The 20731-nt window shown below is 39.3% G+C and overlaps 1 protein-coding gene across 1 annotated transcript in view; it reads left to right on the top strand.

Moving 5' to 3' along the window:
* The window catches only part of LOC140492504 (FERM and PDZ domain-containing protein 1-like), a 48713-nt gene extending 28382 nt beyond the window's left edge, over positions 1 to 20331 (top strand). Inside the window, exons 9-13 of the mRNA XM_072591415.1 lie at positions 2021 to 2116; positions 2202 to 2384; positions 4439 to 4577; positions 9088 to 9936; positions 18065 to 20331. Of these exons, the coding sequence (XP_072447516.1) occupies positions 2021 to 2116; positions 2202 to 2384; positions 4439 to 4577; positions 9088 to 9936; positions 18065 to 20331 (3534 nt within the window). The remainder of the gene's footprint in view (positions 1 to 2020; positions 2117 to 2201; positions 2385 to 4438; positions 4578 to 9087; positions 9937 to 18064) is intronic.
* The last annotated feature ends 400 nt before the right edge of the window (positions 20332 to 20731 follow it).

Here is a 20731-nt window from a genome sequence, read left to right as displayed (position 1 = left end):
ATCCTCCATATGCCTATCCAATGCCCGCTTAAATGCCCATAAAGAGGGAGAGTCCACCACTGCTACTGGCAGGGCATTCCATGAACTCAAAACTCGCTGAGTAAAGATTCTGGATTAGTGGTGCTGGAAGAGCACAGCAGTTCAGGCAGCATCCAAGTAGCTTCGAAATTGGATGCTGCCTGAACTGCTGTGCTCTTCCAGCACCACTAATCCAGAATCTGATTTCCAGCATCTGCAGTCATTGTTTTTACCTCACTGAGTAAAGAACCTACCATCAAAGGATGGCAGCTTTGTCCCTGAAGAACATTAATGAAGTTTTCCCAACAATTGGCAATAGATTTATGATCATCACTAGACTCTTTAATTCCAGATATTTATTGAATTAAAATTTCACCATTTTCCATGGCAGGATTCAAATGGTTCACAGGGCATTATCTGGGTCTCTGGATTAACAAAACAGCAATAACACCACTAGGCTATCACCTCCTCTATCAGTCAGCCAACCATTAATGCGTGCCTGTAAGTTACTTCTCATCCTAAGTGCTTCAAGATAATCTTAGCACCAGTGCAGAATTATCCATTATCCTGAATCACCCTTCGATTTTTTTTTCCATATACTGCATTTTAATAACACTTTTACAATCCCTGTATGGTCTCATACATCTCTAGGAAACTTTTCCTACTTGACCTCCAAGTCCATATCCTTTTAACCTCGTCATGTGTTTGTCTTTTCTGCTGCTGTATTCCTCAATAAGAGACTTCAGTTGTGTATTTTCCTCCACTGCTTCTACCTCTGCTGCCCCTCTTTAGACATCCCCCTACTCAGCTGTGAAGTGATGTAGGAAATTCCACTGTAACCAGCACTATTAAGTTGAAGCTTGTTTGTAAAGAGTGCTTTAAACAAAATTGCTTTCTTGGGAATTGCAGTTTCAAAGATGCATATTTTATAATTAGGTCAAAAGTTTTAATTAAATCTTCTCATATTGTAAGCCCAGTTAAGCATTTCAATATTTTTGTGTATGAAAGATTGAAGTTGATCAGCCCCTGAAATTGCTCATCATTATCTATCAGCCACTTTGTGATCCCCAGTGTTAACTGCAGACATTACATTTTAGGGAGGAAAACCAACTGTTCACAATATAAAGAATATCTTTGATAAATTGAGCTTCATGAATATACATTGGTTATTTGATATTAAAACTTTTTTTTGTAAAGCAATTATTTAAATCCATGCAACAAAGATAAAAGATAAAATGTATTCATCACATGGATTTTCCATTAATTTCTTTCAAATCAGAGGAAGTGTGCCTCGTTGTTTTATGATAATAAACTCAACTGGATTAGTTTGGTAAATAATGGAATCAAAATGTGAAGATGGCAAATTAACTAGACATCTGAAAATTCAGAACTATTGTGGGCGGCACGGTGGCACAGAGGTTAGCACTGCTGCCTCACAGTGCCAGAGACCCGGGTTCAATTCCCGCCCCAGGCGACTGACTGTGTGGAGTTTGCACATTCTCCTTGTGTCTGCGTGGGTTTGCTCCGGTTTCCTCCCACAGCCCAGCTTAGGTGAATTGGCCATGCTAAATTGCCCGTAGTGTTAGGTAAAGTGTAGATGTAGGGGTATGGGTGGGTACGCTTCGGCGGGGCGGTGTGGACTTGTTGGGCCGAAGGGCCTGTTTCCACACTGTAAGTAATCTAATTATGTCTGGGAAGGAAATGCTGAAAATCATGTTTTATGCATTGAAGGAGAGAATTATTGTAGGGTCTTTATTAACATGCAAGATTGAGTTTAAAGAGGATGTAATCACAGGGTTAACTTGATTTGCTGATAGGTGTTTGCTGTCATTGTACTGAATCACTAGTTAGAAAATTCCAGGCGGGATTCCCATTATTTTCCATTGAAAGTCTTTGACCATTTTTGATAAATGTTGCCAAAAGTGCAACGCTGCTGGGGACATCTTTTCATTAAAATAACTTTCCATGCCAGTATATTAAAATACACTCATTCTGTTTGAAGCAACTGATATCCACGGCACAAGTCCGGCTGAATTACCTGAACATACTGAGTGATCTTCGAGCATATGGAGGGAAGACCTTTAACGCAACCCTTCTGGTACGTAGGGAGAAACAGAAACCCGGCTCATTTTTTTAAACTTGACTTTTTTTAATAAGTTTCTAATGAAATGCAACTTCTTCAGCTGCAGGACAGAGAATCATTTATCACATTGTTGGTCGGAGCCAAGTATGGTATCAGCCAAGTTATTAACAGCAAACTCAATATTATAAACCAGTTAACAAACTTCAACAACATCCGGAAGTTGGAATTGACCTTTGAGTGTGAGAAGGTCAGCATGGTGAACATCTACCTGGTGGATGTGAAGGTAAAGGCTATTGATGCTAATTGCTTGCTTGGACAAGGGCTTGGTACATTTTATAATACAGGTTGTTGTCTGGTCAAATCCTTGATGCTGTGACCTGTGCTGCATTAACAGTTGTTTAGCAATTATTCCTATCCTCAGTTTGCTAATGTTTTGCAATGAAGTTACTTGGGAGTGACTCTTACCTTTGCTCACTGTCAATCAGACAGCAGATGCCTTTAGTACTTACCCGCACTGGCACCTCCATGATCCCAACATGAAGAGACCTGACTGCAATTTAACTCGGGCCTGAGCTAGGGAGGCCTCTGCATATTTCCAGCCAGGCCAGGCCAATCTGATCAAGCCCAGCAAAGTGAAGTGAAGGAAAGGGAGGAAGTACCAAGGACATTTACCAAGGAAAGATGGGATTTCTGCCTGTCTGCCAGCCCGTCTTGCCTGTTTTCCCAGAATGCCAGTGACACTAATCTGCTGACACTGGAATAATTTCCAAAGGCAGCAGTGACTAGGCCACTGCAGACCAGAGGAAGGCAGTCTCTTCGAGTCATAATTCCTGCCTCTCCAATTACAAATTAATTCTGTTCCTCAGAATCATTCAAGCAATTTCTCCACCACGAGGTAAGACTGACTGGCTTCTAGCTCCTGGTTTATCCTTTGCTCCTTTTTGAATAACAGTACTACACTGGCTGTCCTCAAGTCCTCTGACTCTTCTCCTGGGCCAGACAGGTTTAGAAAATTATTGCAATGTCCCTGATTTTGTCCCTGCCTCACTCACCAACCTGGGATATATTTCATCCAGCCCTGGACATTTATCGAATTCTAAGCCAGACCACTCAGAGCTCTCTCTGTCAATGATAATTTCTTTAATTGTATCACAGACCTTCTCCCTGTTTTCTGTATGCATATTGTCCATTTCACAAGTGAGTACTGTCTCATAGTATTCTTTTGGAATCCTACCTACATCCCCTGACTCCCTGCACAAATTACTGCTGTAGTCCCAATGGCACTACTCTTTTACCCTAACTGTAAACCAGTTTAGGATTTCCTTCTATTTTAATTTTAGTATCCTTTCATGTCACCTATTTGGTCTCCTATTCTCCATTTTAAGTTCCCTCTTGAACATTCTGTACTCCTCTAGGATTTCAGCTGTTTTCAGCCCTGGATATCTGCCATAAGTATCTCTTTATTCTTTAAATCCATTGCTGTGTATCTTTAGATATCTAGGGCTCACAGGATTTAATGGTCTCACCCCTTCCTTTATTGGACCATGTTGGCCCTGTACTCTCCATATTTCCTTCTTGAATGCGCCCCATTTCTCTGTGACAAATTTGCCTGAAAGTTATAAGAAATTGTTGCATTTAAATATTAATGATTAATTGAACTCACCCCACTCCTTTCAGACGGTATCTGAAAGATAATCCATGTTTGGAAAGTGATGTCTAGTGGCTCTGAAATATGCTATATAAATGCAAAGTTTCCTTTCAGGAAGTTGGTAATAGTTAGTACTTGACAACACCAAGACATTTTTAATGATGAAGTTTAGGTTTTCATAACACAATCCACCTCTCCCATTCAGAAGAGGAATAAATCAAACCCCAGATATTATTCCAAACTGTAATAAATGTTGTTAGAAATTTGCAACCTTTTACATTTGCTTTCACTTCTCCTTTCTCTCTTTTTTTTTGTCTGTATCCAAACAATTTTTCTTATTCTTTGTTTCTCTTTCTGAGCCCAATTTGACTAATTCACCTGCCTTCTCTATTGTTCCTGCTTCTTTCTCAATCCTTGAATTTCGTGGTTAAAGAAATAGATTGTTTTATCCAATATTTGCCCAGATCTTAGATTCCCTGTTGCCCTCACTTATCAACTCGCAATTTCAGCATTGTACAACATTTTCACGCTATAGATTGGAAGGAAAACAAATGAGGGAAAACACTGCTCCCAGCAAATTCAAGGAAGCTAATGTTGAGCAAACTCTTTAAAATGAGTGAGTTGATATCATTTTCAGGTTAGGTCTGTTAGTGGAAAAGTTTAATTACTGACTCTGTTTTTATTTACAGTCTCTGACATTGTTACTGGAAGCTCATCATGCTAAAGACCTTGTGTGTTTGATTGCTGGATATCATAGGCTATATGTGAACTCAACAGACTCCATATTCATCTGGCCTAGCAACTATCAAAGTCAGACAACTGAAGAAGGTAATACATTAGTCATTTTTTTAAACAATAAGAATCCCAGTTTTATTCCTGCCATACCTTTGCCCAAGAAACACAGAGAGTGATAGATGCTTGGAATGCAGAGGTAGTAGAGACAGACACGGTAGATTAATTTAAGGTGCATCTGGACAGATGTATGAGTAGGTGGGGAGCAGAGGGATACAAATGCTTAGGAATTGGGCGATAGATTTAGACAGTGGATTTGGATCGGCTCAGGCTTGGAGGGCCGAAGGGCCTGTTCCTGGGCTGTAAGTTTTCTTTGATCTTTGAAAGCAAACTTCCAAATGTGAATTTTGTTTCTATTGTCACCACCCCCAGGCAGAACTATGTTTTCTCTGCCATTTGTTAACACTCCAAATCAGACAGGGATGTTCTGAATATAGAGACTGATTGAATCCTTGGTTAATGTCAGCTTTTGTTAAGTGGCAACCTTTACATCCTGTGTGAAGGTTGCAGTTTCAAGTAACACTTGAAGACTCTCTCACTGACTGGATGCTGAACATTAAGACTTGGGAAAGCTTAGATAATTCTGTGTACGATTTGGAAAAAAGGGAACAGGTTTCTCCTGGTATCTTGGTCTGTTGTACCAGACTTGGTGTAGTGCAACATGACAAGATTAATTATTGGCCACAGAGAAGAGGCATCTCTAGGTAGATTGAATCTCCTATCCAGCTTTAAAGGGAGATGAGTGGGTCTGAGACTAGTATTTTACAATTTAAAAAGGGCAATTATGTATGCTCGAAAACTGCACACCTAAGATGAGCTGAGACACTAAGTTCAGGAATAGACTGATATAGAAGTAAAGGTAGATATTTAAGGGATATTTCAAAATAAGTATATTTAAGAGTAAATATATTCCTACTGTAAAAAAGAAGTTGCAAAGGAAGAACAAACCATCTATGGCCAACATAAGAATTTAAGGAAGGTACTGAGATTAAGGAAGAAGTATAATATGATTAGCAGATCAGATATTGGACAGAAGATAAGGAATGGCATAGAATGACAACAAGATTAATCAAGGGAAAGAAATTAGAGTATGAGAGGATGCTAACTAGAAAAGGAAGAACAGATAATGAGTTTTTACTAGTATTTAGAAAGGAAAAGATTAAGTAAGGTGAGTGATCCTCTTGATAGTGAGAATGGGGAGAAATTAATATATAATAAATAAATGGCAGTTGAATTAAACAAATATTTGCTTCTGTCTTCACTATAGAAAATACAAAAACACTCTAGTAATAGCTGTAAATCGAAGGGAGAGAGAAACCTGGTGAAATTACAATTAAGAGGGAAGTGTGATGAAGCCAACAGGTAGACCTCTGGGCTGACAGGCTTTCAGACCCATTTGGACTTCATCCTGGGTTCTTAAACAGAGGGACCAATGTGAAAGTCGAAGCATTGATGTTGATTTTCCAAAGTTTCATAGATTTGGATAAGGTTCTATTGGATTGAAATGTAGCTAATGTTATGTCATTATTCAAGAAGGGAGGGAAAGAGGAAACTATTGGCTTGTCACAGGGTGAGTGTTGGAATAATTATTGAGGAGCTTATAGCTGGACACAACTCTAGCTATTTGGGAAGAATCAGCATTATTCTGTGAAAGGGAAATCATGCTTAATCAATTTATATCAATCTTTGAAGGGTTAGCCTATGCTTTGGATAATGGAACCTGTAGAGATACTATACTTGGGTTTTCAGTGGGATTTGATGTGCCACATAAAAGATAATTGCACCAAATAGGACCCAAATATTCACTTATTTGAATGGATAGAAGATTGGCTGGGTTCAAGTCCCATCTGATCCAGAGATGTGTAATAACATCACTGAACATGTTAATTAAAAATATCTAGAAGATTGACCGGCTGACAGAAAGAGAGAATGTGTTTGAAAAAGCTCTCTTTCTGATTGGCAGGATGATGAGTCCGAGAAGAATCTGTGTTGGGGCCTCAGCATTTATAACAATGATTTAGATATGGGGAGGAAAGCCATGGCAGCTAAATTTGCAGATGACTCAAAGATGGGTGGGGAAGTATGTTGTGAAGAGGACATAAGGAGTTTTCAGATGGGTGTCAATCAATTGAATGAGTGCCCAAAAATTAGATTCTAGATTAAAGTGGTGCTGGAAAATCACAGCAGTTCAGGCAGTATTCAAGGAGCAGGAAAATCGACATTTTGGGCAAAATTTCCTGCTCCTTGGATGCTGCCTGAACTGCTGTGCTTTTCCAGCATCACTCTAATCTAGAATCTGGTTTTCAGCATCTGCAGTCATTGTTTTTACCTTGTTGATTTTAACCCTACTGCGAATCCTCTGCAAGGATGCCTACCTTGAAGAAGTTTTCCTCCTCTCTCTACAAGAATCTCAGGAAGTCCCTCTCCCTCTGCAACTCCCAGGTCATTTCCTCTGCCCTGAAGCTCTTCAACCACATCCTGAAACAAAAAGCTCTATTCCTGATGAAGGGCTTTTGCTCGAAACATCGATTTTCCTGCTCCTCGGTTGCTGCCTGAACTGCTGTGCTTTTCCAGAGCCACTCTAATCTAGAATCTGGTTTCCAGCATCTGCAGTCATTGTTTTTCCCCCGCCCAAAAGTTAGGCCAATGTAGTATAATGTGGAAAAATTATTTAGTTTGCAGGCAGAATTAAAAAAAAGCAGAGTATTACTTAAAGTAAGAACAACTGCACCATTTCAAGGAGCAGAGATATCTATAGGTGATAGTGCATGATTCACAAAACATTACTTTGCATGTGCAGCACATAATTATGAAGGCTAATGGAATGTAAACATAAAGGTGTTTTGCTTCAATTATCCAGGGAATTGATGACAGTACAGGTCTAATATTTCATGTAGTTTTGGTCTTCTCGATTAAGGAAGACCATAAATGTTTTTAAAACAGTTCAGAGGAGCTTTCTGAGATTGATACCTGGAACGTGCAAGTTGTCTTATGAGAAAAGGTTGGGCAGACTGCCTTGTTTCCTTTGGTGTTTAGAAGTGCAATCCTTGACAAGTTGGAAATGGAAATAAAGTCTCCTCTTGTGGGTGAATCAAAAATTAGGGGTCACAGTTTTTAAAAGAATACAACCTTTTAGAGCAGAGATGTGTGCTTTTCTTTCAGATGGTTGGTGGGGGCTGCGGTCATTAAATCCTTTTTAAGGCAAAAGTAGATAAATATTTGTTAAGCAGGAGAATGAAAGGTTATCACATGGAAGTGGGGAAATGGAATTTGAAACACAGATAGATTAGTTATGGTTGTTTTGATTGGCAGAGAAGGCTTCATTGTCCAAGTGACTCACATCTGTTCCCAAGTAGTATGTGCTTACATAAAGCCCTACTTTTTCTCTTCGCTTTCAGTTCAGTCAATTTCCTGAATGTAAAGGCTCAGATTCTTTTCTCAGTGTACATTTCCTGCTATGACATATCATCCACACAGTTAGTAAAGATAAACGGCAACTCACCCACCATCCTCTCAAGGGCAATTGGGGATGGGCAATAAATGTTGGTCATCCAGCAATGCCGTCATCACATGAATTAATATATGAAAAAACACAGTGTAAAGGACAGGAGGACTCTTCTCTCCGACCCTTTGAGATGTGTGCAGATTATTAGAAATCGAGGTTAACGGACTGTTCAGCTCCTGTGGGTATTGTACCTAAGGGATGGTAACAATTTTCATGTCCATGCCAATCCTTCCATTAGACTGATCAGTTCTGTGGAGCATTAGCGAGGTTTGTGATTATTGGCATCACTTTCAGACAGTGACTCTTTGCAATGAAGTTATGATAGAAAATAAACTCATGTCAGTTTAAACATGTTTCCCTCTCAGAATGATATCAGTAGCAGCAATCTGAGAGAGAGTTCAGACACAACTCACATTTTCCAATGGCATTGCTCACTCTGACTTTATGCCAATTAGGTGAGTTACAGTTGCTGATAAGTCTTGTTAAAATTCCAGAATGTAGGAACTTACATTTTATTATATGTATCCATAGGATCTAGAAAGTCTTGAAAGCTTATGCAAGGAATGTCTCAATCAGAAATATTGATCAAGAAATAGGATATCAAATTTTATTTACTGTAAAAGTTACTACTTTTCTTTTTACATCGTGAGTAATAGCCTGGCACTGTATTTGAGTGGTGTCCTGAAGCTGAATGAACATGTACAATTGGTATGACTTCAATATTGAAGCTTTAACAGTTAAAGACTCCACCCCAGGTATTTCCTTCAACCAACTCCTTGCAGACAGTAATACCCTGTTTACGTGAAGAAACTTATCCAAACAAACATTTTCAAGCAAAATAAATAACCTAAACAGAAAGGAAGAGCATAGAAGTTAATCATTGAAGTTTTTATAATTTTTTTTATTCATTAATGGGATGTCATTTATTGCCCATTACTAATTGCCAGGAGGGCATTTTAAGATGGCAGAATTCAGTTTTTAAAGAAATATTAGATGGTTCCTTCTCATCTGACCTTAGATGTAACTTTTTTTACTGTGCAGGTGACGAAGCCCGAGGATTAAGTGATTCAGAGTCATCATCAGACATTGAGTCATCATTAGACTTGTCTATAGAGCTCCACAAAATGAGGAATGGATTCATACAGCCTCTGACTGAAGAAAATGAGGACATCGAGAACTCGGAAAGTGAAGCTACAGACAGTGACTGCTTACGGGAGGATATCCAGGAAGAGACCAGTTGCAGCACAGGGGATGTGTCTGATTTGAATGATGAAACAACAAGTCAGGGAGGAGACTTTTGTGAAAGAAGCTGTTCTGCCGACTCTATGGACGAACTGCAAACGGAGACTTCAATGAGCAGCACTTCAGGTCCACACTCACATGGTGAGATTTCAGAAGATGATGACAAAGATTCTATGGCTGAAGAGAGTGATGGTGAGCCAGTTACAAAGAAGCACTGTACCATGGAATCGAAAGACAGTCTTGAACAACCTTCAGCAGACTCCTTAGCCTCTACTCCGACCCTTTCTAAATACATTGCAAGTGATATAAAGGTGGTTTGCTCTATTCCTGACCTCAGCCAAAGTGAGAACCCATGCACTGCAGAACTTTACAACCAGTGCCCCAGAAACGAGGGTGAGAGTTATGCACAAGGGGACAAGTCTTGGAATGTGACAAGTCGTGGCCTGCTCACTGAGTTACCACCAATTCCTTTTCCAGAGGAACCAGCTATTGATGGGAACCTATCCAGTGAGGTCCTCACTATCCCGATTCTGGCTCCTCCCCCTGGCTTTCAGGACAGCAGCTCTGATGACGAATTTTTCGATGCAGCTGAAAAGTTTACTGATGTGGAATGTTCAGGTGACATCAAATTCAGTGGAACTGAAGCAGGTAGGTCTGACAGATGACAATCAGGTTTCCATTTACTTCCACTTACTCCATACAACAAATTAAATGAAATCCAAAATATATTTGAACACATTTTCAAACATACTTAAGAATGATGAATAATTAAAATATTTTCTGTGTTTATTTTGATTCGCTTATTACATGTTACCAATGCACCTTTATATACCCGACTAGTGATGTCACATGAGGAACAGGTACTGAGTTCCAGTGATGTGAAGAATCTGAATTAAACAGGCAATGATGAAATTATTGATGTCTTCACAAGTTAAAAATTGCATCTTCAGTTATGAATTCAATTTAGTCCCATTGTTGAGCTCATTTGAAAAAGTCAGTTTTAAGTAATTGACATATCTGAGAATTATAAAGCTTCAAACCTCGAGACAATTAATCCCTGGTAAAGTCATTCCATTTCTAAAGAAATAAACAGACAAAGCAATTTAAGAAAATTATACTTCACTAAAAATAGAAGAATTCACTAAAACTTCTTTCTCCAAATTAAAAGTTTTTACCCTTGGTATGTCTTTGATCATTTTCCAGACCAGTTTAGTGAAATCCTGGTCACTATTATGGAAATACATTCCTGCTGATACTTCTTGAATCTGCCCTGCTTAGTTTCCAAAACCAAAATCCAGAACAGCCCTTGATCATCACAAAAGGGGATAAGAACAACTGTTCCCTAATGGAGAGACAGTTTGACTTTGGTGGTGGGAAAGTTTTTCAAAATGATAATCTGGGACAGAATTAACAGTATTAGGATAAGTGTAAGTTAGTTATGTAAAGCAAGTATCACTTTAGAGTCATAGAGATATACAGCATGGAAACAGACTGTTCAGTCCAACTTGTCCATGCCAACCAGATATCCTAAATTAATCTAGTCCCATTTGCCAGCATTTGGCCCATATCCCTCTCAACCCTTTTTATTCATATACCAATCCAGACGCCTTACAATTGTACCAGCCTCCACCACTTCCTGTGGCAGCTTATTCCATACACATACCACCCTCTGCATGACAAAATTGCCCAGTAGGTCCCTTTTATATGTTTCCCCTCTCACTTTAAGCCTCTGCCCTCTAGTTTTGGACTCTATAACCCAGGGGAAAATTCTTGTCTGTTTACCTATCCATGCCCATCATGATTTTATAAATTTCAATAACGTCACCCTCAGTCTGATGCTCCAGAGAAAATAGCCCCAGCCTATTCAGTGTGTTTAAAGGCAGATAATTTTTACATAACTTGTATAAGAGGCAATAAAGAGGGCTGTTGAGGGTAATGCAGTTAATGTAATGTATATAAATTGTTTGATAAGGTATCCCAAAGTAGGTTTGCTATCAAATTTGAAAACCTTGGAATACATAAAAATGAAATGTCTGAGGGGCTCTAAATGGGTAGTAGTAATTGTTTTTGGACTGGAGGGAGAAAGTGTTCAGTGATGTTTCCCATGGTTAAAAAATAGGATCACTGTTTTTCTTGACAAATTTTAGACATCAGTGTAAGCTTTAAGAGGATATGAAATGGCTGTGAAATGGACAGACATGTGGCAGATGACATGTAATGCATTTAATATTTTTACATGGTGAGTGTGTTTGATCCAGAATGTGTTACCTGAAGGTGTGGTGGAAATAGATGTAATCATGGCTTTCAAGAGATGAAGGGTGCAGGAAAGATTTACAAGATTGGTCTCAGGGATAAGGGATTCAAATTTGATCAGCAGAATTGTACAAGTGAGACTGTTCACCTTCGAGAAGTGACGTTGAAAGGATGAGCGATCTAGACAGAGCAGATACAAAAAAAATCAGAGGAGAGATGGAGAACCTGAGGACTCAAATTTAAAATGACTGGTGAAGTAACAAAAGAGAACATAGAAAAACCTTAATATGTAGTTGGTGGTGGTGGAGGAAGATTCAGTCATGTCTTTGAAAAGAGAGTTGATAGTAAAAGTTAAAAATCACACAACAGCATGTTGAAGTCCAACAGGTTTATTTGGAAGCAATAGTTTCCAAATGGTTCATCACAACCACCTGATGAAGGAGTGGCGCTCCGAAAGCCAGTGCTTCCAAATAAACCTGTTGGACTACAACCTGGTGTTGTGTGATTTTTAACTTTGTCCACCCCAGTCCAACACTGGCACCTCCACATCATTGATAGTAAAAAGGAGACCAATGGTAGTAGTTGATCAGTGAATGGGATAAGGTTATAAGGTTGTAAAGAATAGTTGAAAGGCTGAGATTTGGGAGTGTTTAGAAAAAAACACTGAGTGATCAAAAGCCAGGCAAGAAGTATAAAAAGAATAGAATGAACTAACCAGGAATTTAAAAGAAAATCTGAAAAGTTTTTAAATTTGTGAAGAAAGGAAGAGGGTGGCTAAAATAAATGTTGGTCCCTTGGAGGAAGAGACAGGAGAAATTATTATTTGTACCCATCTTCACAGTAGAATACACAAATATATAAGAGAACTGTTGATTAATCAAGGAGTTAATAAGGGTGAGGAATGTAAAAGTGATTAATATTAGTGGGGGAAATGTATTAGAGAAACTCAAGAGACTAAAAGCTAACAAATCCTAAACTCTGATGATCTACATCCTGGGGTTCCAAAAGAGGTAGCTGTAGAGATAGTGGGTGCAATAGTTATGATTTTGCAAAATTCCATGTTAAAAACACCAGTCCAGCATATTAGAAGTAGGTAAATGTAACATTGCTCTTCAAGAAAGAAGGGAGAGGGAGAACAGGGAATGAAATGGTAGTTATCCTGACAACAGTGGCTGAGAAAATGTTGGAAACTATCATTAAGGAAGTCTTAATAATGCATTTAGAACAATATAAAAGAATAAGACAGCACCAACATGGTTTTATGAAAAGGAAATGGTTTACTTAATTTATTAAAGCTTCTTGAGGATGTGATTACTGCTGTCCATTTTATTCTTGGTTGAGCGACAGGAAACAGAGAAATGGCTGATGGGTATTTTTCAGCTAGAGTGAGGTTTACAATAGTGTTCCCTATGGTTGATACTAGGGATTTTTGTTGCAGGAGAAAGTTTCAAAGCTTGCAGATGTCACAAAATTCAGAAGAATTATAAATGTAAGAAGACGGTTCAGAAAACATTGACAACTTAGTGATGTGGGCATTTGAGGCAGGTAAATTCATTGTAGAAAAGTGTGGGTGGTGCAGTTTGGTAGGAAAGAAATGGGCAGACAATATAAGATCTCCTTCCTATCGGAAAGACGTGGTAAAACTTGAAAGGGTTCAGAAATGATTTACAAGAATGTTGCCAAGGTTGGAGGATTTGAGCTACAGGGAGAGGTTGTTTTCCCTGGAGCAGCGAAGGCTGAGGGGTGACCTTATAGAGGTTGACAAAATCATGAGGGGCATGGATAGGGTAAATAGACAAAGTTTTTTCCCTGTTGGGAGAGTCCAGAACTAGAGGGCATGGGTTTAGGATGAGAGGGGAAAGATATAAAAGAGACCTTTTCACGCAGAGGGTGGTACATGTATAGAATGAGCTGCCAGAAGAAGTTGTAGAAAGATTGTGTTATCTGGGATATCTGGTCGGCATGAACGAGTTGGACCAAAGGGTCTGTTTCCGTGCTGTACATCTCTATGACTCTGTGATTCTATAAGGGATACAATTTTTAATGTCTGCAGGAGCAGAAAGAACCAGTTGATTGTCTGCATAATTCATTAATGGTGCCATGACAAGTAGAAAGAGCTGTTAATAAAGTATGCAGTACTCGGGTCTTCATTAATATGGACATGGGGTCAAGAGCAGGGAGGCTATTCTGAACCTATACAGGACACTGGTTATATCTCAGTTGGAGGATGGCATACAGTTCTGGGTGCCACACCTTTAGAAGGATGTGAATGCATTGGACAGAGTACAGAAAGGCCCATGAGAATAGTTTCAGCGATGAGAAATTTCAGCTATGAAGATAGATCCGAGAGGTTGGGACTGTTTTGCTGGAGAGGAGAAGGCTGATGGGAGATTTGATAGAAGTTTGGGAAATTGTGAGTGGTCTGTACAGAATAGACAGGGAGAAACTTGTGCCTGCTCTTAAAGGGATTGAGAACCAGAGGGTACACCTTTAAGGCATTTTGCAAAAAAAGCAAACGCAAAGTGAGAAAAATGAAATTCATGCAGCACATAGTTAGGATCTGGAATGCACTGCCTGGAAGTGTGATGGAGGGAAGGTGAATTAAAACGTTCGAGAGGGCATTGAACAATTATTTAAATTGAAAACAAATGTGCGGAGTTATGGAGAATACGCAGGAGTCTGACACTAGGATAAAAAAGCTCAGACATCCAGTACAGACTCAATGGGCCAATTGGGTATCCATCTGTACCATGACAATTCTGTGATTCTGTGTGGGTGAGAAATTATTCACTTTGGTAATAAGAATGGCAAAGTATAGCTATAAAATGTTTGAATATTCGTGTATAGAGAGACTTGGGTGTACTGGTGCATGGAACTCAGAAAGTTATCATGCAGGTACAGCAACAATTAAAGTAAAGGCTCTTTTACTTTTTTGCAAGGTGATTGGAGTATAAGGATAAGGAAACTGAGGAGAATAAAGGGATTTTATAAATATGTTAAGGACAAAAGGGTGACTAGGGAGAGAATAGGATCCCTCAAAGATCAGCAAGACAGCCCTATGTGTGGAACCACAGGAGATGGGGAGATACTAAATGAGTATTTTGCATCAGTGTTTACTGTGGAGAAGCACATGGAAGATATAGAATGTGGGGAAATAGGTGGTGACATCTTGAAAAAAACATCCATTGTACAGAGGAGGAGGTGCTGGATGTCTTAAATGCATAAAAGTGGATAAGTCCCCAGGACCTGATCAGGTGTACCCTCGACCTCTGTGGAAAGCTAGGGAAGTGATTGCTGTGCCTCTAGCTAAGATATTTCTTTCATTGATAGTCACAAGTGAGGTGCCAGAAGACTGAAGGTTGGCAAACGTGGTGCCACTGTTTAAGAAAAGCGGTAAGGACAAGCCAGGGAACTATAGACAAGTGAGCCTGACATTGGTGGTGGGCATGTTGTTGGATGGAATCCTGAGGGACAGGATTTACATGCATTTGGAAAGGCAAGGACTGATTAGGGATAGTCAACATGGCTTTGTGTGTGGGAAATCATGTCTCACAAACTTGATTGAGGTTTTTGAAGAAGTAACAAAGAGGATTGATGAGGGCAGAGCAGTAGATGTGATCTATATGGACTTCAGTAAGGCATTCGACAACGTTCCCCATGGGAGACTGGTTAGCAAGATTAGATCTCATGGAATACAGGGAAAACTAGCCATTTGGATACAGAACTGGCTCAAAGGTAGAAGACAAGAGGGTGGTGGTGGAGGGTTGTTTTTCAGACTGGAGGTCTGTGGCCAGTGGAGTGCCTCAAGAAATGATGCAAACTACATGATCATAAACAAGGCGGCATATGAAGTGCAAAACATGTAAGACAGCACAGTAATTCCTGACACTTCAAGACAATAGTGGTGTATAAATTACAGTGTAATAAAAGAATGATAATTAAGAAAACGTTGTTCTAGCATTGTTTATGAAGAGCAGGTAGTTGAATGTTGTTCCTGGTAATGTTGATATTGGTAATTGAATATTTTTTTTGAGAATTGTGCATTTGCAGGCTGATTAAAGCTCACTTGTCCTGATTTCTTTTTTAAGCAGTTTGCAACAGAGAGGGATCTCTGTTTCATTGTTCTGTTAGCTGACTTGGAGCATTTCGAGTAAGAAAATTCCTTTACAAGCAACAAGGGTGACAATGGCATAGTTCTTCAGTTGTGACCCTCACAGCCCACTAATGCCTGAATGCTGGTCCACAGAAAGGCCTTCAGTACCACTAGTCCACGACTGTAGAGTTGAAGCTGGCTATTTCATTCCTGTCCTTGTACATTATTTTCAGGGAAAAATACAAAACGTGTCTGTAATTTGCATGAGTGACTTAGTTTTGAGCAGGAGCTCACCGGCTCCTCCCATTATCGTCATACTCACAAGAGATCACAGTTCAGTCTGTTGTTTTATTCCTTTCGCTGTTATATTCCATCAATCCCACACTAAACCTTAGTCAGTCAATCTTTAAATTTATATCTGCCGTCATTTTATCTCAGTAATTGTAGTCTTTTTTAAAAAACACAGGTTTTGGAAATAAGGACTATAAATATCCGCAGTACTGTTGATATTCTGAGTTGTGGTCTTGTCAGGCACTTATCCTTCAGGAAATCGAAATACAATCCATTCATCAGTTCTCTTTTATCCATGGGACATGTTCCTTCCTCAAAGAACTCTAATAGATTGGTTAAATGTGATTTCCCATTCACAAAACCACGTTGATACTACCTGATTATTGAGAGTTTATCCAAGTGGCCTGCTATAACTTCTTTAATAATAACTTCTGACATTTTCCCTATGCAGATGTTCAGCCTGTCATTCCCTGCTTCCTGCCCTCCTCCCATTTGAGTAAAGAAATTACATTCATTGTCTTCCAGTTTAATAGAATTTTTCCTGAATCTCAGGAAATTTAGATAATTAAAACTAAGGCAACAACTATCTCACTGTGGGGGGGGGGGGGGCGGGGGGGAAGGGAGGTCCCCGAATTACGAACATCGAAATTAGAGACACTAATGTATTCAAACATGATCCTGGGATTTATTAATTTTAATTTTAAAGATCTGATAGATGGAAGTTACTTACAAATGGTTATTTTACATTTTCCTGCATCGCACTCTGACTAGTCATTTCTTTTAAGATTCTTGAATAAAGTCCACCAGAACCTGGGCACATGGCAGGCTGCATCTCCAACAAATTACTCAATACCACTTCTTTGCTAATTGTAAATAGCTTCCCATCTTTTCATTTTATGACTTGTAGCTGCATCTGAAATGCTATTTGTATACACAATAGCGAAGACCGATACAGTTTCACTAACATTAGTGAACCATTAGGGCATTTTTGACTACCTGGCAACTTTTACTAGTAACCTTTTTCTTTGTAGCCCGCATAAATGACCTTGTTTGCTTCATTAAACTCCCACCTTGCAATGATGGATTTTGGTCTTAGAAACCTTTGGAGTAGCTGCCCAGACATATAACCGGAGCAGGAGAATCAACGTTTTGGGATTTCCCGATGAAGGGCTTTTGCCCAAAACGTCAATTCTCCTGCTCCTCAGATGCTGCCTGACCTGCTGTATTTTTCCAGCACTACACCCTCGACTCTGATCTCCAGCATCTGCAGTCCCTCCTTTCTTCTAGATCTACAAATTGTGAAGGAGTCGGCCATCATGAATCACAGCAACATTCTAGCAAAGCTTGACCTGTTGAACCTAAGCAGAGCAAGCAGAAGTGCCATTTCCTCAGGACACTAGTGGTTGGCTCCTAACTGCAACATAGCTTTCATTGAAAAAACAGAAACGACATGTTGTGGAGTAGCTGAAACTGTCATTAACCGTGTAACATTCCTTGTTGCCAAGCAGCCAAACCCTAGTTCAGTCTACTGTCTCAAAGAGAGCTGAAACGGTAGACTAATGTAGGAAGATAGTGTTGTAACTATCGACAGGATAGTGGACATTTAGCAGCATGATATTCTAGATAAGGTTGCAGAACAAGAGTACATTTGTGATTTTGGTATATCTTCCCATTGAGGCACAATACTGGCAAGGGCACAAGCATTTAACCAATGAATCCTTGTTCCATTGAAAAATCTACTTATAAAAATTCACCCTAATGTGCCCCTAGAATCACTGGAATAAATCATTTCAAGGGGCAACTCTAGTACAGTAAAGACATTTGCTACGCTCACTATAAAATAGAAAGGAATATAGAAACTTGAAGTTTTGCTCCTTATCCGTTATTCAATTCATTTTATTTAAGATAGGACAGTTCCTCTTTGTACAGCTCTATTGGTATATTCAAGAATTTATTTCAAATATAGGTTGAAAATCAATTAACAATGGAGGCCAATGATTACATGTATATGCTAAGAGTCATGTAGATGAAAATTAAACTGCTCTGTTAACTAGCAGAGTAGTCACTGTTGTTTGATGTTTGGAGAAAGGATAAACAATATGTCCACAAATTAAATATTTTATTTTGTTTTCTTGGTAGAGTTGGAGTCTGCTAACATTAAGGGGATTGAAGCAAAACAAAATATGCAGTTAAGTCCAAGTCTTTATGGCACAGGACTGGACATCAAATCTGTTGAATGCATCAAAAGTAAAGCAGAAGAAATAAAATACACAACTACAGGAAAAAGACATTTTGCATCTGATGACGTATATGATGTAAAAGCAGTTGAATTGCAGTGTCATTCAAACAAAGATGGAGATCATATGTGTTGTTACGAAAAGGAACATCTTATGACAAAAATGCAGCGATCACTTACTCTTTCTTCTTTGACAAGTATCGAGAGTGAACTTGCCTTGTTGGAAACTAAGCCTATTGGTCCATTAAAATCCATTTCCACCTGTGCCAATAAAAAGGTCCAATCAGATTTAATGGAAATGGAGCCAGATACCATGGAAACGAAGTCAGTCACAGAAACAATACCAGTCATTACTCCAGTTTCAGTTAGACGTTACCCATGTGATTCAGGCATGAGAGAGGAATGTGCTTCTCATACAGAGACTAAAGTAGGAGAAAAAGTAAACAAACTTTCTCTTAAAGCCCAACGGCCTGGAGCTGACTGCACCAATGTGGAGGAGTGTTCAAGTCCTTCAGGAGTAATTCTAGAGCTTGCTCATGCATACTCACAGAATCTAACAGAAGATAAGATGCATAATGTTACCACTGTGTCTTGCGCTGATGAACAACAAACCATGAACACAATTAGCATGAAAGACAAGGAGCAAGATGAAGCAATTGTCAAAAACAACACAGTCCTAGAAATGGGAGATGAACATGCTCAGTGGATGGACAAGGATCAAAGTGGAACTGTATTCAGGCAAACTTTATATCAAGTAAACTCCAAGGAAAATATGTTCATCTCTGAAGAAGTGGTTAAAAATAGTCAAAGAGGAGGATCATGTTACCAAAATGATGATGGCAGTATAACTTCACAGCTATATTCTGTGAGGTCTACAGGAGATCTGACAGCACTGTCAGAAAACTCAGTACTGGAAAAGAGAATCTCCAGCAGGAGGAACTCATCTGAGACAGACAAAGGAAGCAAAGATGCTTACTCCCTTGACATATCCAGGTTACTTCTGAATTTAAATCGAGTCTCCTTTAAGACATTCGGCATGGTTAAACATTTGGGATCACCACACTTAGAACCAAAGATTGAAACTTGCGCAGTGAGGTCTCTTAACATTTCTAAGTGCAACACAGAGCCTGCAGAAGACAGTTCAAAAGATTACTTACCAAAAACAGAACAGATCTCTAACCAGACTGAGGCAAGTATAAATGAGATCAGTACATCGATAATTTGCCCTCAAGATAGAAACCTTCCTCAGGAAATATCTTCGCTGACAAATACACCAAGGCAGCTTTATGAAGTAGACAACTCAATCATTCAGGAATCCTCAACTGCAACTCAGCAAAATGAATGTCCCTCCACCAAACTGAGCTGTCTCCAACAAATAAAAGATAAACACAGTTTGAATGTTGACTCCAGAGTTCCAGCTGTCCTCACAACTGACTTGGATAAGGAAACAGATGAACAACTCCCAATGGGTGATAAGAACACATGTAGCTGTAAGATAGTATATGGGAATTGTTTTAGAGCACAGGGCACTGATGTTGATGACGAAAGCAAAGATTTAGCATATTCCATACAGCAGTGTTCACCAAAGACCACCCCACCTGATTCAGGAAACCACCTCTCTCAATACCTCACAACATTTACTGGGCGAAGTGAGAAATCCATGCTTACCTGTTGTTCCTTTGATTTTCCTAAAACTGATCTTACACCAAAGCTTGAAGGCTCCATTCTGTCACAATTCAAGGCTAAAAGATATAGCATGCCGAATGGATTCCATCTGATACAGAACGATATCATGGAGCTACTCAATGTGCTGAAAGAATTCCCCAGAGAAAGTCATATTGAGGAAGAATGTGCAATACTTACTTCATCAATAAAGGAGAAATTATATACTGAAAGTGGAAAACTGATGTCTGCTTGCCAGAAGGGCATTAAAGTAGACCAGGCTCCTGTGGAGATGCTCCTGGGAGTTTCTGAAAGTTTCCAGGCCCTCATACAGCTAACAGCAACATGTCTCCAGTTCACGACCTGCATGCATTGCGCAGAACGTCATGCCGAAGTGGTCAATAACTTAAAAGAAGTTTCTTTGACTTATAAAACCTTTGTGCAAATCTCTGAGGATGCATGCAGCAGGAAGTGTGATGACTTAAGCATGAAACTCCTGGCTCAATAGTGTACTGCACTGACCGCTGGGGTTTTCTGCTTGACACAGCCATTCAAATAATTCACCCCTGAAACAGAAAACAGTGTTTGTAAAGTTTGGGACATGAGAGAATATAATTAGAAAAATCTAAAGAAAGATGTAGAATTGTGTGACAAGTACATGACATGCACTAAACTCATCCCCTGGAAAAACATGTGTACTACAATATGACACATTGATTGGCATTGGCCACATGACTAACAACAATCAGAACTGATGCAAGACATGTCCTGTTTCTAGGGTAATATAGTACTCTGCTGATTCTTCAGACTTCTATATAGACAGCATTTTAATGCTGCCCTTTCAACCTGAAACTGAGGTCTGAATTCATTCCATTGGCTGTTGGGATCTGAAGGTTTCAGGGGCTTCC

This window comes from Chiloscyllium punctatum, chromosome 2, assembly GCF_047496795.1.
Source record: "Chiloscyllium punctatum isolate Juve2018m chromosome 2, sChiPun1.3, whole genome shotgun sequence".
Taxonomy (NCBI): domain Eukaryota; kingdom Metazoa; phylum Chordata; class Chondrichthyes; order Orectolobiformes; family Hemiscylliidae; genus Chiloscyllium; species Chiloscyllium punctatum.
Note: the sequence above shows the minus strand (reverse complement) of the source record. Positions and strands in the feature narration are given on the sequence as shown.